This window comes from Pagrus pagrus (assembly GCF_965226575.1).
Source record: "Pagrus pagrus genome assembly, chromosome: 18".
In the NCBI taxonomy this organism is placed as follows: domain Eukaryota; kingdom Metazoa; phylum Chordata; class Actinopteri; order Spariformes; family Sparidae; genus Pagrus; species Pagrus pagrus.
In genome coordinates, this window is record NC_140202.1 from 7,170,225 (window position 1) to 7,186,728 (window position 16,504).

The 16,504-nt window shown below is 41.6% G+C and overlaps 1 protein-coding gene across 1 annotated transcript in view; it reads right to left on the reverse strand.

Annotated features, from left to right (window-relative positions):
- gabrb1 (gamma-aminobutyric acid type A receptor subunit beta1) overlaps window positions 1-16,301 on the reverse strand; it is a 65,155-nt gene extending 48,854 nt beyond the window's left edge. Inside the window, exons 1-3 of the mRNA XM_084381232.1 lie at window positions 11,903-16,301; window positions 11,716-11,807; window positions 11,549-11,616 (exon numbers count right to left, since the gene is read on the reverse strand). Coding sequence (XP_084237358.1) covers window positions 11,549-11,616; window positions 11,716-11,807; window positions 11,903-11,982 — 240 coding nt within the window. The 5' untranslated portion in view covers window positions 11,983-16,301. The remainder of the gene's footprint in view (window positions 1-11,548; window positions 11,617-11,715; window positions 11,808-11,902) is intronic.
- Window positions 16,302-16,504: the final 203 nt, after the last annotated feature.

The window sequence follows — 16,504 nt, forward strand, 5'->3', positions numbered from 1 at the left end:
TGTGTTAGTGTACAGTATTTTTGGTATGAAAGTGACAGAATTAATGCAGATTTTTTAAAATTTATTAGTCATGACACACACACACACACACACACACACACACACACACAAACATGCAAACACACATACAACCACAGGATATGAACTTCGGCTGCAGGTGATTGGGTGTGGAGAGGAGGAGCAGGGCGGGGGCAGGTAACAGTGGTGGACCAGGCTCTAATCGAGGGAGACCATGGTCATGGATGTATCGAGGAGAACCAGGACAGAGACACAAACACACACTGACCTGGGTATATATCAGAAATATTATAGAAACGCTTATTTAACTGAAGTTTTGTGCAGTTAATCGGTTGAAAAGTCAGCTGAAGAGCTGATGTTTCCATTAGCAGCTTATGCTAGTGCTAACGTTAGCTTGTTAGAGTTACCTAGGTAGTGCACTGTATTGAGCAGCGGAGTTGAACTGTATTTCTGAGGCTCCGGCTGGGTTTGTGGTGTAAGCAGTCTGTCTGTTAGAATGGAGCACAGACAGCTAGTCGGGCAGGCAGGCGGTTGTCGTGTGTGGCCCCATTTTAAAAGGTTTCACACTGTCCGGTCCTTTTTCAGGTTGGCAGCGACTGCGGACCCCCTGTAACGTATTAGAGACTCTCTAACAGCATCCACTGCTTCTGCTGTTCCTCTACATTTGTAGCATGTTTGTGGGGACATTTATGTCGTGTAAAGGATTTCTACTGCTTTTTTAAGCATCTTAATATTGGTGTTGATATAAGGTGAGTAACAAAAGTATCATTATGTTTCCTCAGATAAGTATGGAGTCCATGCACAACACCTGCTCTCCCTCTGCTGTTTTAAATTTTCTTGAGCTCGACTGGTATTGGCTTCACATTCCCACTCTACAGATGGCAGGTAAACATGCTGCAGGTTGTCACCAAATAGAAAGTATCAGATTATGAGGGAAATCTCATATGTATCTTGAGACAAGGATTCAAATATTGAACCATCTCATTTTTAGCTTTCCTGGCCCAATGCGGAGGCTACTGTATTGAATGCCATACAGCATGGGCAAGACTCAAGAAGGATGTGCATAAAAACTTGCAGTAAATGTGTTCACAAGGCTGACTGGTGTCTTTTTCGTAGTGTATGTATCCAGAAGAAGACGAGAGAGACAGAAGGGCTGCAAGGTGAGCTGCTTGAGAAATCCACTAGGTGTGACACAGTAGCTGCAGATCAGTGGAGATTATATGCAGAATTATTGTCCTGTTGAAAGACTATGGTTCTCATGCAGTGACTTTCTTGATTTTGATCCATTCATGTTTATTTTTAACAACATGTCATGGCCCTGCTGAACAGACAGTGTATTCACATCGTAATGCTGGCTGAAAATAGGTGATTGACTCTTTTCACATTGCCAAGAGAGGAGTTTGTCTTTCTTCTTTCTCTTGTGGGTCATGTTCATCATCACAAACATGCAGAAAGAACATGGAACAGTAGAAAGCTGCAGACTATATACCTCATCAGACTATACCCAGAAGACATCACAACTTGTTTTTAAACGTTTAATCAATATTACATTTAAAATTCTGATATTAAACATTGTTTTTTTCTGGAGCTGATGACGGAAGTAGCTAAGGAATGCTCATCATAGTTCAAATGCACATATGTCGTCCTGCAGAGGATGTTCCTCAAAACCCCCCAAAAAATTACACGTAATGTAAGGTCGAAAAAATGTTATGTCTCTTTATTCATTGTATTTCTATAAAGTGTACAGTACAATTACTTTTAAGTGTGTTCAAAGTTTTATTGTCAAAATTTGTAAAAGATCTAGCAGTGATCTTTTGAAGGCCAGTGTCTCATGGTCTAAGGTTTGCTCTGGAATCCATCAAGGGCTGCCAAACGGAACACAGAAACTGAGTGTATAGATTATATTGACAGCTCGTTCTCACTACCAACTCATCAAATACAGCAGGTTGGTCAGTGGGCCAAAGCTTCAAAGTATGACACTGTAGATTACCCTCTAACGTCACTTTTTTGAAAGCCAGGCTAGACGGCATATGTCATCATAAAACAACAGGATATTTTCAGTGAGATGTCAGGACAATTTCCAGCTGTGTTGTGGCCACAGACCCAGGTAAACCAAACCATGATCTTTTCCTAACCCTAACCAAGTGGGTTTTGTGCCTAAACCTAACAAGACCACAAGCACAGTGTTGTCACAACAAGTTCAAATCAGATTGAAGCCAGTTTTCTCAGATATTGGGAGGAACAATTCTGTCTTGGACATGTCCCTAGCATTCACATGCAAATATATGCCCTTGCCAACTTTATACTACAAGCGACTAGGGAATATCAAAAGATTCTGGCACTAAATGTGTGTCGTACTTTCACCACCGAGGGTCTGTCTATACTGACCACCTAACTACATCCAGAGTACATACAGAGGTACAGAAACATCCAATATAACCATAATCTCTTGGGATGCTGGGCTGCTCCAAAAATCACTGCTTTTTTTTTTTTCTTTCTTAATTAAAACACCTTGGAGGAGCTGATGGGCGCAACAGATCTCTTCTCCATTGTGTGATTTGCATACAGAGCAGGATAACATTTATCATAAAACCCACAGGCTCATATATCAGCAGCAGCCTTGTGTTGTCCAAAGCCACATATTTCACTGCCGCCCAGCTGGCTGATCTCCCTCGCCAGCTTAGGTCAGTGCTTCTCTTCATCCTTCTTTTCCGATATGCCATCTCTGACCATGTGATCAAATGGGGCTTCATTAACCTCTTATCTTATGGCTCTCTGGACAGGCTAACAAGTCAAAGCCATAGCTGTCCATAGGCTCAGACAAACTCAGACATTTGCAGATGGGAGACTTCATGTGTAACACGGTAACTTGTGTCACTGAATCACACTTCTCCTGAAGAAAAAAGCTCCCAATGAAAACTGTTGACAGTTACATCTATGGTTCATCCAGAGTAAAAGAAACACAGTTTCTCGAAAGAAATGTTGCATCTGAACTTTTCAAATGTCAATTTTCAAAACTGCAAACACCACAAATAGTCCATTCTCCTGCATTGGTATAGGGGGTTGAGGCAGAATGACATAAATCTATGAAACATATTTTGTAATTTGTGTGACCCAAGCCTTTAATGTCTATTATATTACTGCTTTTGTAGGTCATTTTGTTAGTTAGTATTATCATATAACTGGCATTTTTCAGTCATAAGCACTTATTGAATTTACAGGCCTCTATAAAGTGAAACTACCCATACTAATGTGGAGCATTGGAGCCGTGTGACCATATTTGAATTAGCTGCTGGAAAGCAGGACACATCCTGACACCTTGATATCTTCTCAGTGCAGAGATGAAGTACTGTCTGTAGAGCTTCTCATAAATCCTAATCCTGAGGTGGTGCTGGACACATCACTCCGCCAGGCCGATCGATAACAGCTGCTAGGAGGACATACGCTGACACCACATGACTCTCTCTAAATGCACAGTCCTGTGGGAGGCTTTCTCTGGCAATCTTGTTTTTGCATAATCAAGTCAGTAAAACAGAAAATTCATTCATCACATATTCTAATTAAAGACATTTTAGATTGCTTAAGCCTTGCCAGGTTCTTAAATATATACTACAGGAGTGGATTTCATCAATCTGACTGTCTCATGTTAGTTTATACAAAAGTGTTCATGAGATTGCAGTCATACCATGTCTGTATGTAAAACCACACCAAAGCATTCACACACTGGTTACTAGCTGCTTTTTAGATGGATTAAATGACAACTAATAGACAAAGATATCAGATCCATTGACTACTATGTCACTGTATTAGATGGCTGCTAGTGTACTGCACAGATAGATGCTGATGGAACTGAAGGCAATGTGACCATTTTCATTAAAAGCTGATGAGCTGCTTGATGCTATTGATGGATTTTGGCAGTGGCAAGCTTTTTACAGCCTTGGGGACAGTGTTTTTTATTAGAAGGCGTGTCCTCAAAGCACACAGCACTCAGAATTCATGCAAAGACGTGCTTAAAACTCACCAAGGAAGTACACGCCACTACTGAGTCAGACACAGTGGTTGCCCTAATAACATACAGTATCTACTTTACCTCATCAGCAGAAAAAAACAAACAAACCACACAACTCAAACTGTTTCGCTACAAAGAGGCTCCAACGCAGCGTGGATCAGGGAAAGGCTGTGCTGCAGAAAGAAAGAGACCACTTCATTCTGGTGTCGAGAGACCCAAAGTCCAGGATGGAGTGACCTGATATTTTCTCTCAAGCACAGTGAAGCAAAGAAAAAGTAAAGTAGAACACAGGGTTCCTTTATTCTCTCTGATGTTGAATTGTGAGAGAACCACCCTCAAGTGGAAGGTGAAAGTTGAGACAAATTCACCACGGTTGTGCAAAGATATGATAGTCTGGTCAGCTGGGTCAGGCAAGTCTTAGTTTAGCTCTTAGTAGCCTTCATCGCGAGACTTTTGTTAGCACTGGAGAAGGGTCTGATTGTACCAATTATCACTCAATTACCAATTAACCTGGTTAGGGTTAGGCTAACTTGTCATTTTCAGTGTGTAGGTTGCTAGCTAGGAGACGGTCTATGTTTCCCATAGCGACAGGGATTTTGGAAACAGTAACAAGCATATAGCAAAAGGAAGAAGGAATGCAGCCTGAAAGAGTCGCCCAATGGCAGGCTTAGGTTAATCCCATTTCTAAATCTAAATCTAAATTCAAGACCCTCATACAGTAGTTGTTGTCAGCGTCACTGTGGAAATACTGGTATTATTAGTATGTCATTTGTCATTTATTTGATGGGGATAGAAAAGCATGGACCCTTGATCACAACTTCACACTATCAGTCAAGTCATCAAATAAAAACCTACACTGCTTCATTACCTGGCAACTAGTGGTGCTCTATAGGCTAATATTAGCAACCCGTGCTCCTACCCTGCACTGATATTAGGAGAGCAACACCAACTGCAGCAACTTCGCTGCTGGATTTTGTTAAATTTCAGCCTTCATATTCTAACAAATACACCATTTCTTTTCCATTGTGGGAATCTTTGCAGAACATCCTCGTACCTAAATGACTACAAAGGTTGTTTGCCATTGACTCCCAAAACAACATTACTCACTGTACCCAACAACATGACCAGTGCAGCATACCAGCTATAGATGTACCAGACTTCCATCGCACGCTTGCAGTTTGGTTGAGATTAGGCAAGAAAAACACTTTCTAAAATGTCTTCTGCTTTCACTGTCAAAATTTGATCCATTTATTTCATCCCTACTCAAGTTAGCTGGTGGCCAAACACAAAGCTAGCCAGCTCGACTTGCAGAAGTCTCTAGTAAGCATGCTCAATGAGCTAAAGTGAAGGATCCGGGTAATTCTATATCCAGGAACTTGAGCTTTTTTGGCTTCATGCACCACTGAGCAGCTTTCGTATACGCTGTATCCATATTTCCAGACTACGCTAGTAAGTCAAAATAACTCACTGTTCATGAATCATCCACCCACAACCAAGGTGTAGCATTTAGAAATATATATAGTGTATAGAGTGTTACCGTCATAACTGAGCTCTGCCTTCAACTGGAGCTAAACTTACAGTATTTATAGAATGTTCTCGTTAAAGTTGAATTCTATTGGAAAGCACATGTTTTGCTGTGAAAGAAGTTGAGTAACTTGAAGCTGCAACTTTGTGATTTATTATAAAAGAGTCTCAATCAATTAAAATAGCAATATACTGCCGCTTGCAGTGAGATAGCCAAAAATGTGTCAGGTCTGTCCAGCTAATGGACTACAAACTGCAACAGGAAAGAAAAGAACGGCACTATTTAAAGCAAACAATATGTAATGAACCACTGTGAATTTGTCCATCTTCAGATGAGCTGTGTCCCATACTGTGCAGAGAACCCCTGTGTATTTGCAGGGAATTCTGGGAGGGCAAATGATCTAGAGCTCTAGCTGCACTGCCCGTGTTTGACATTCACAAGACAAATAACAATGTATCTCTAGACATGAATACAGAGAGCGCTGTGCATCATCCAGGCAGAAACAATGCCACAGCCGATCAGTCTGCATCCTGAGAGAAGGAGCTGGACCTCGGCGAGCGAGCAGCAAAACCTCATGTCACTGTCGCTTTACCTCACCAGCTGCTCTCGCTTCTGACAGCACAGCATGTCTGATGACTAAGGCCAGTACGGGCCTGACAATGATCTGAAATCTCCCTGTAATATGTTCACTAACTGCCAAGTTCAGTAGAGCTTCGCGAGCATACAGGCTCTGTCTGCTGGTCTCGCGTCAATGTCAGGCGCAAGGTCGCTTGATTTGTCCCAATGTGACATTAGAAATGTCCTCAGGGAAACCTGAAGGAGGCTTCTTCTTCAAACTGTTTGTCCATATATAAACAAGCAGAAAAGTAACACTCACAGGAATAAGTCAAGGTGGTCCATCCATCGATCCAAAGCTGTGGCCCAGAAAAACAAAAGTACACTACTGGACAGAGCACCATGAAATCTTCTAAGGATATTCATGGTCCCAGGGAATGAATGAAGGTTGCCTTGAAATTCACTGAGCACTTACATTTTCCCAAATTGATAAAACCTTCAGATTATATTAATTGTATGACCTTGGCTGCACATCGTAAGTTTGTAATGGCTGGCTCATGCAAACACTGATTTGCATATAAATGTTAATATTGTTTCTTATAGGGCTAAATTATTAGTTTAATATCCACAGTATCTTATTGAAAACACATAAAACTAAAAACTGTGAGGTGTTAACAGTGTACATGCTGAGGCAAGGTTAGGCAAGTAAACTTATATGATTTGAACATTCTTGTTCTCTTATGTTCGCCTATTAAATAAGCATAAAATGAGTTAACCTGTCAGACCTTTATTAAACTCATTAATTTTGTTCAAGTGCAACTGGATGATCATGTTCCCCTGCTGACTGCAGAAGGCTGATGGAGAATGATGGAAATAAAGTTATGACTGGGCTGAGGGAAATACCTTCAGGTCTGAGCAGTAATATAGTGTTTCATATGTTCTGTTTGTCTTCTATATTAGAAAAACATGAAAAAAGAAGCTTTCATTCAATAGAACGTCATATACTGCACCTTTATTTTTAGAGTATCTCCAAAACTCCTAAACTTAAAGAAACATTACAGAAACACATGTCCAGTTTTGGTACTGTGTGTGGGTACTGAAAGAAAGGTCATGTGGAATGGCAACAGGAACATGAGGGCAGCTGATTAATACATATTTGCGTAACTGAATGCTATGAATCAACAAATAAGTCAATTCTACAGAGAGGAGAGGGAAAAAAGAAGGGAGGGTACTGGCCTCTCTGGTGAGTGCTGACTTCAATCAGAGGTTGAACTGAAGTCGTCGTAGTAGTATTTATTCAACCGAATCAATCAATCAGTCTTTATTTCTATAGCTCCAATTCACAACAAAAGTCATCTCATGACAACCTTCCAATGGGAGTAAGTCTAATCCATACTCTGTGACAGTGGTGAGAAAAAAATGCCTTTTAACAGGCAGAAACCTTGAACAGAACCAGACTCAATGGTGGGCGACCATCTCCCTAGACCAGTTGTGTTGACTTGGGTTGAGAATCAGTTCAATCATTTCATGGAATTCCTTTAGGTTCAATCAGCATCTTATTGATATAGCGTGTGTTGAAGTTAGGACTGGATGTCGTCTGATGAGGTATATGATCTGCCGCTCTCTGATGTTCTCTGTTTCTACGGCTAATTCATGATGATGGGACACGTGAGGGAAAAAAAACAGAAAGGCTAACTCGTCCACTGGTAATGTGAAAGTAGTTAATTGCCGGTTATTATCAGTTTTACCTGCAGTGAGGTTTTAGTTAAGTTATGTTGGTTGACACCCGGTGTCCAATCCAAGTCTCTGAACAGTTAAGTGTCAATATTCCAATGTCCCGGGACCCTCTTCCCTCTAAACTCTTTGTATCCAGGAAGATGGTGTATTCAGTCACCTCTACGGGATTGCTGAATTTAGACTGGTGAAGGAGTGTAACTGACAAAGGTGTCTGACCTTTAAGTCAACTTACTATCAGAAACACAAGGTACCCTGTGAGTATGAGTGAGAAAGGTCCTCTGAAGGAAAATGAGTGAGAGGAGCAGGGCAGAGTCAGTTTGTCAGGTAAATCGTGTTTTACTGTGTATGATAAATGTGCAACCAGATGCACTGAGATTGTGTGATGGTGATGGAAACACATTTTCTCCTTTCAGAGGTGAGAACAATGAAGTGTGCCCCACCATGGAGAAGTGTGAAGAAAGTTATTTGAGGAATTGCAGTACGTCACCCAGATGAGAGGTGACTGAGAAATGGTGGCTGGAAGCTGTGAGAGAGGTGACAGACAAAGCAGAAACTGAGAGGATCAGCAGATGAAGAGGGAGGAGAGGTGAGCAGAACCCTGCATCCCTCCTCACATACAAACTCTCTTAAAGCACTTTCACAAACCATACCTCTGTGTACGCATGAAGCCTCTTCAGATAATCCTAGTTTATTACAAGTTGAGTCTTAGTTTTTTAGTTTTGCTGTAGTTAATTTTCTGACAACTGGAAAAACTGTGACATCACTACAACAAAGTGTGAAGGGGTTATGAGTGTGAGCAGTAAGATGATCATTAAACCACTTTATCTGACACTAAACCTTAAAGTGTGCACACCTGAAATGTTGCTAATAATCCCTCATTGCACAGGAAAACTGAGGCTGTGTTCGGTATCAGCGTATCAATCATACTAATTATGATGTCCAGTTGAGTATGTATTGAGACTTGGGTACTTCCACAAGTGCCTGTTGGAGTCACTAGGTAGACATCCGACCAACTGGACGAGTTACAGACCCATCTTGTCCTATGGTCACACAGACCGCTGCAGCCAACAACTTCAGCAACATTACTGCCTACTGTATTGCATTTGTTCTGTTTATTTTCCATTATTACAGTTATATACTGCTTTAGTTGAACTTTATAAGTTTTAAAGGAGCAGTTCTAACAAAAATGAAATTTCTGTCATTATCCACTCACACCGATGAAAAGTCGGCTGAAGTTTCGTAGTCAACAAAACATTTACGTAGCTTCACAGCAAAACAGCGTTGCAGCATTCTCCTAAACAACTGAGTGAATAATACGCGTAGATAACTTGTTTACGGCTAATGTACAGTAATCTGTTTTGGGGAATTACAGGATAACATTATTTTACTGTATCAGCAGATTTTTAGAAATGAAAATAAAACTTTCAGGACCAAATACTAGGAAGAAAATATGACAGCAATCTGCAGTCCTATGTTTGAGGGTTTGAACATTAACATTTAAAGAAATAACACAATCACTCAAACATAAAATCTATTCTATCGTAGCTTCAAAGGGAAAGATTGGTATCAGCCTTCAACAATCCATATGAGCCACACCTGACCTTGTGCTCCTGTTTAAGGAATGTGAGCAATATGAGAAGCAGCCACATCCGTGATTTGAAAGTGAAGTGAAGTTTCTGTCCTTTGGCTGCTGTGGCAAACAAATTTCCCCGTTGTGGGACAATAAAGGAATACTGATTCTGATTCTGATTCTGAAGAACAACTAGGCATGATACTGGCCTCATAATAAAGGAAACCTGCCCACAATCGAACAGCATTTTTCAGAATGTAAAAGAAGAATACATGACTCCAACAGTGTAACAGTTATCCCAATGCTGAAGGCGAGTGGCAGGTAGATCGTGAATCGGGATTATCGTGAATATTAGGGCTGCACAGTAAGTCATTTTAGCATCACAATGTGCACATGCAATAGTCACATCGCAGAATATGAGATGTCAAGTAAGGCAAATTAAGTCAAACAACTTTTTTATATGTGAGAATAAACAGAAATGCGGTGAAACATGCAGCTCGCTGGTGGTGAACACACAATTACCATCAGTGATGTATATCTATCTGATGTGACTCAGCCACAACGGTTCATGGATGAAGTAAAGTGTTCAAGTTTTATTCCTCTTATGTTTAGTCGTTTGCTGACTTCCTCCCTCTCTGACGCTTTCCTGGATGTTATGGTGACAGACGACCAAATAAAACCCACCGTCACCTTCAGTAAACTTGTGGATTTCTCTGATTTGAACATTGTTGGAAACATTTGGGATAATGTAAGTACACAACTCAACAGAACATATAACAAAGGTCTCATCGTTTTCAGACATTTCAATGAGTAAATCTTCGTATCATTCCATGCCTTACCAAGAAAGTGAACACGCTGCATAGGCCAATCACGAAACATAATTCACACAACAAATTAGCAATGGTCTTAGTCACCTACTACATGTAGGTGACTAAGGAGCCTACAGAACCTATAAGTATACATTATCACAGGTCCTGCTTTTGTTTCCACCACTGTGCTCCCACTTTGAGGATGAGTTCATGGAGCAATATTTGGGCACTGCTCAGGAGCCCGGACTGAATCTAAGTTCCAGATACTTTCACGGGTTGTCGTACTGTTGACTGCGATTTATGACCTTAACTGGATTTTTCCAGTTTCCATTCATCTGAACATATACATATATTTACCTAACAGGTTTGACTGCGGCTGTTTAATTGTATCATATTCCTGCATTTACAAATATTCGTACATCATGAACAAAGCAGGTGGAATATAAAGAGACTTGATAAAGCAAATCCTCAAAACAGAGAGATTGTGCTCTATAAGCAGCGGTGAGCAAATGAGCTGTATGTGTTAATAATGTCAGGTCTGAATCTCAGACACTCACTTCCTCTGCACATGCAGTACTGCGATAAAGCAGGTGTGTGTATTCCCTGGGCACCTTGGCAGCTGCATTGACACCTTGTATTAAGTGGTCAAATGATATTCTGCAGACACACTGCTTTGCTGGGCCTCCTTCCTCATGTTGACTCACTGGTAGTCCTTATGTAATTACTGCACTCTGGCCGAAAAACGACCAAAACATGCACACAGACGTCTGATTTTCTCCCGTCTTTTCCTACTTGCGTCCGTTTCCCCGCACCGCGCGGTGAAGCCTCTCTGACACCGGCCTCTCCACGCATGCTGGGGCCGCAGATGCGTGTATGGAATTACTAAACAGCCTCTCTCTCTCTTTCTCCCCCCCCCCCTCTCTCCCTCTCTCCTTCTCTCCCCCTCTCCCTCTCTCATCTCACCCTCTATGTCTGATGGTCTCTGTCTTGTTAATTCGCAGCCTTCGCCGGTTGTGACACCGCGGGGAAGTACTTGATGCATACGGATTGGCTTTGACACATTGCGGATCTCTCCATGGTGCTGAAAAGGGAGCGGGGGGAGGAGGGGGAGGAGGAGGAGGGGAATCTTTTGAGTTTGCTTCAGGAGCGGCGCTGCACCAAGTAGCCTACAGAGGCGAGCCGGACTGACACGGATCTCTCGCCTCTCCATCTGTCCGTTGCGGGGGGCCGCCGAAAAGGCACGAAACTCGGCCGACAACTGTCGCGCCGGAGCGGTCTGTTATCCCCCCGCATCGCACCCAGCGAGAATGTGCACGGCAACTTACCATGTTGACTTCAGACACCATGTCAATGCTGGCGATGTCTATGCTCATGCCCACATCGACGGGGGCGCCTATGGAAAATATGACAGCGGAGTATTAGTAAGCACTACAGCAGCCCGCTGAGCATCACATGTAGGTTACATGAACAGAGTGGACAGCCGCGCTGTTACCTCCAAAATCAGGCCGCAGACGGATGTCATAGCCCTTCAGCAGTTTGTCCACGGTGGCTTTCACATATGACATGTTGCTAGGCTCGTTGGCACTGCAACAAAAACACGTTTTAATTCAGACATAAGGACGTCTTAACGGGCCCGTCCAGAATAAGACATGACAAATGATGCTGTTATCAGATCTCACCTCTGCGCCCCGCAGACTACAGTCGCCAGCAGGGACAAGCAGCAGACCCCCCAGCATCCGCGGTCCAGAGTACTCCACATCACTAACTCTGATCCTGCCAACGACTTTGACCACAAGATCTCACGGATGCAACTTAGGCTGCAAAATTATTCCAAGAGCAACGCATGCGCACCGTTTTACCAACATCCAAGCGTCAGCGGCGAGGAGACAAGACGAATTTGGATGAGCCGCGGTGAAAAGAATAACAGCTAGGTGTGGAGGCTTCACCTGAAGACTGGAGGCTGGCGCATGAAGCGGCACACGGAGTCTCCCAGGCAGCACCGACCCACCACCCCCCCTCCGGCAGCCCGCTCAGCTTATTCCAGCAGTCACTACAGCGTCGAGCCCGTCTTCCCGCTGCCGCTCAATTTGAAGACGTTAAATAATGAGCAGTGTGCGCGGCTCCTCGGTCACCTTTAGTGAGAGAGAGACACGGAGAGGGGGAGAGAGAGAGAGAGAGAGAGAGAGAGAGAGAGAGAGAGGCTTCATGCAACACAAGTACATCTGAGGAGCTGCGCATTTTCCGGGCTCCGCCAGGCAGCCGAATCCATTCTGCTCGCGTCACCCCGGCTTAATTAATTGTTTAAAGTCCTCGAAAATGCATTAGAAAACGAAACGCACGACTAACTGATGAGAGAGGAGATAAGATGCGCTGTATGGAAGCCGAAATGTCTTCTGCTCCGACTGCAGGGCGTGAAGGTAATGGAGAAGAACTATTCTGCATTTTAACCGTCAGAACACTCGCCGCAGAATTACAGAATTAGTTGTCAGAGTTGTTATTGTTATTATCATTATTGTTATTGTTATCATACCCTGGAGCTACTCCTGGAAACATCTCCGTATCAAACAAGAAAGGCTTCTGGAATCCCCTGAAGGAGCAATGCAGCTTTTTCAAGAACTTCTGAACCCTGACACCTTTGCTGTTTGGGACCTATTAACTTCCCAACTCATATCTGTCCTCTGTGGTGCACTGTGACTGTCAAGTTCCCAATAAGCATACTTTATGTGGTGGTTGTTACACTGGGAAACATTAGGTCCTGGCATTCACGTGGATGCCACTTGACACAGCCACCTGCCCAAACACAGCTGCAAACCAAGTGAACTCCGGCATGGCATCGGCACCCCTGATGGCAGGACATTATGCTCTGCCACATCACAAGAACTGTTCAGGAATGACCTGAGGAACGTGACAAAGAGCTCAGGGTGTTGACCTGGCCTCCAAATTCCCAGATGCTAATCCAACAGAGCAGTCATTCCCAAGACAGGGATGTGACACGTGTGGGTTGCAGAAAATCCTACAAACCAAAATGTAATTTAATTTGCTGATTTTTCTTCCATAGTTTTTATATTTAAGATTTATACCTGCAGTACACCTTGGAGCCACATTAATGAGCTCATTGGTATATCTACTACTTCACGGTTTCCACTACTCTGCAGCCAGCCACAAGAAATGGACAGCTACCCCTCTCTGAAGTGTGCTTCTTGAAATGAATGCCAGGGTAATAAAAAAAGAAAGGCCCAGCTAAAAAACAGATTACAGCTGACGTTATCCAAACAACTGTCCATTTTACAGTTGAGTTTGTTTTAGTGGTGAGAGGAAAAGACAAGAGCCTATTAACTCCTCCTAAACGCAGTCATTTAATAAAGTATTTAAAATATGTATTGTTTTAATGAGAGGAAATACAAAATAAGCTTTTTAACTCCACTTAAATGCATTTTTCTTGATCTTATTAAGCATTAAACATGTGTAATTATGTTTCAGTAACGTGCACGATATGATTGTTGTGATTTATCATATTATCCCTTTGAATGGCTGGTTTACCTGTTCAATGGAGGCCGTAACAGTAATATAAGATGATGTGGAATGTTAATTTATGCAAAAATTCACTCTTTGTGAATTGAGTTGTATCAGAGACCACAACACACCCCAGATGTCCTTTGTCCATGCCTCTATGTTGGGACTTCCATGGATCATACTTGTTCGGGCACACGTAGGCCTAATTGGATCAGGTTCTGGGGAGCTTAGAGGCCAGGTAAACCTTTGTCAGGTTCTTCAAGCATTTTCTGCTGAAGGTGGTCACTGCTATTGGGGAGTGTAAAGTGTCATCTGCATGCATGGCGGGATCCATGGTTTCCTATCAGAGCATTCATTATAATTAATTCACTTCATCCTTTAGTGGTTTTAATATTGTGGCTGATCAGTATATGTCCAGAGACCCATAAATGAACCAGTACTCATATCCTGCAAAACACTACCTGGCCCCAGCTATTCTGTGTGCTGATGTTAACTGTGTCTTCAACTGGATTAAACACGTCTGTTCATCTGAGAGGAGAATTCAAACCACATACATTCGGACAGAAAGTTTAAATGAAGTATCAGAAAGCTTCGTGCTACAGTTGAGAACTAGTTTGTCAATTGCTTATATGATTTGAGTCATTACACCCTTTCTTTGCAGTAGTTTGGCCATGTTGTTGGTGTTGGTGGTGTTCACATGTGGTACTGCCGTAGAGTGTTTTTGCTGCACAGGCTCTGCTCAGATGAGTGAGTGAAGCTGTGCAGCAGCAGCCTGGGTAGCTGCTGGCTGTTGGGAGGCTGGCAGTATTGAGATGAAGCAGCCTTGGCAGCAGTAGATTCCCAGAATACCTGTTTAATAGTTTTCATTCAGTTGATCCCTTGGTACATTACATTTGCATACACACATCATACTGGGAGAAAAGAACAAAATACAAATAAAATGTCCAGATTGGGTTTTCTAGGGGAGCGTGTAGAAACGGTACAGCACTTTTAGTTTCCTGTGCATGTCTGAAGATTAAAATAATGAATGAAAGTAGCACCCATGCTGTTTCGACTGAAAATGTGTACATGCATAGATTATTTGCAAAACTGGAGCCTATTCTGCAACGCACATACCTGCTTGTCCATCGTTTTGGCAAACTTCCTGTCCATTTTGAAGTTAGCAATCCCCTCCCTCTTTTCTACGTCATAACATGAATGTGCAGCAGTAATTATATATATATATAGCAGGAAACAGAGTTCTCTGTCCGGATTGGATGAATTTGGCAGGAATATATATTCATTTTCTGTTTTACTGCATGAGCAGGGGGAGGGGCAACATAGGTTACTGACCAAACACAATGTTCACTGTTGGAATATACATCTATTTTTTTGAGAAAAATATATCACTTACAACTGCTTCAACTGACTGAGGATAAATGATTTTCTACAGTCTATGAGCAGTTTTCAGGGGCACTATTGTTAAGAATCAGCGATTCATCTAACACAGTGAATCCCAGATGGTGTGCTGAGGCACATTGGTATGGCGTGAGCAGCTTGTGTCCTGATCCGATGTGAGTTGCGTATGCGAAAGTATGTCTGCCATCTTGGACAGCTAAGTACAACAAGACAACTTTGACAAGCCACATACAAAACTGCAGTAAAAGTGGAAATTTTTTAGTTAGTTTAAGAATATGATTACACTTGCATGAATTTTTTGGATGGCGGTGTGTGGATAGCTGTCGTAGCATAGCATATTTTTTGATGTTCATATTGCTGTTATTGTAGACTGTCCAAATGTTTGGATAAATTATACTGTCATGCTTTGGTAAGCCCCTTTGACTTGAATTGAATTGAAAAAATGAATTCAAATTCAAAAATTGAAGAAAATGCTATGCAACGACAGGTAATCACACACTGCCATCCAATGTTGTCCAATCTTTATTTATCAACTTTCAAGTTACATTAATTGTACAAAGAAATAGGCTAATAATCACATTGAAAAATGAACAAACAATACACATCCACATACGCATCCAGGTGCGCAGTGATATATTTAGTAAAAAATCATAAATCATTACTGCAATACAACTATACAATAAGTAATGAATCTGTTTTAAATTTGCTATATCAGTACTTTGCATGCATTCATTTCACAATATAGAGGCATATTCTTTATCCTAAAAGAATCCCTGAAAAACCGCAACCCTGGCAACTGTGAAGGTGGAAAGGGGAAATGGATTGATTGATTGATTGATTGATTGATTGAAATCTTCACTTTGAACATGTAAATTTTTTTTCTCAAACAAGCAGAACAACAAAAGAGTAGTGCATATGAAAACAGGCAATTCTAATGACATGTTCGAAAAGGAGTGATAAGAAGTGTAAATTTATCCAATCCCACCCCCTCTGCATTCATCTTCAGCTAGTAATTCAGCCTAGGCCTCCTTATTTAGTCATTATGACTTATGAATACATAAAAAAAATAAACACACACACACACACACACAAATATACAAATATATATAATGTATAACCAAATACCTGCAAAATTAACCATTATCTTATGTATTACAGCTTATCTATTGATTTTCTTTTGTGTTCTATAAACATGTAATATACATAATTACCAAATTAAATGATTTTTGTTTTATTCAAATTTAATGATAATTTATTTCTGTCAAAACACTTTTTTAATTTTTCCATTTCTGTAGTGATCACCTCTTATAATTGTTGTAGATTCTTACCCAAACAAAAAATATTTGTATCATCAGCAAATAATACCAGCT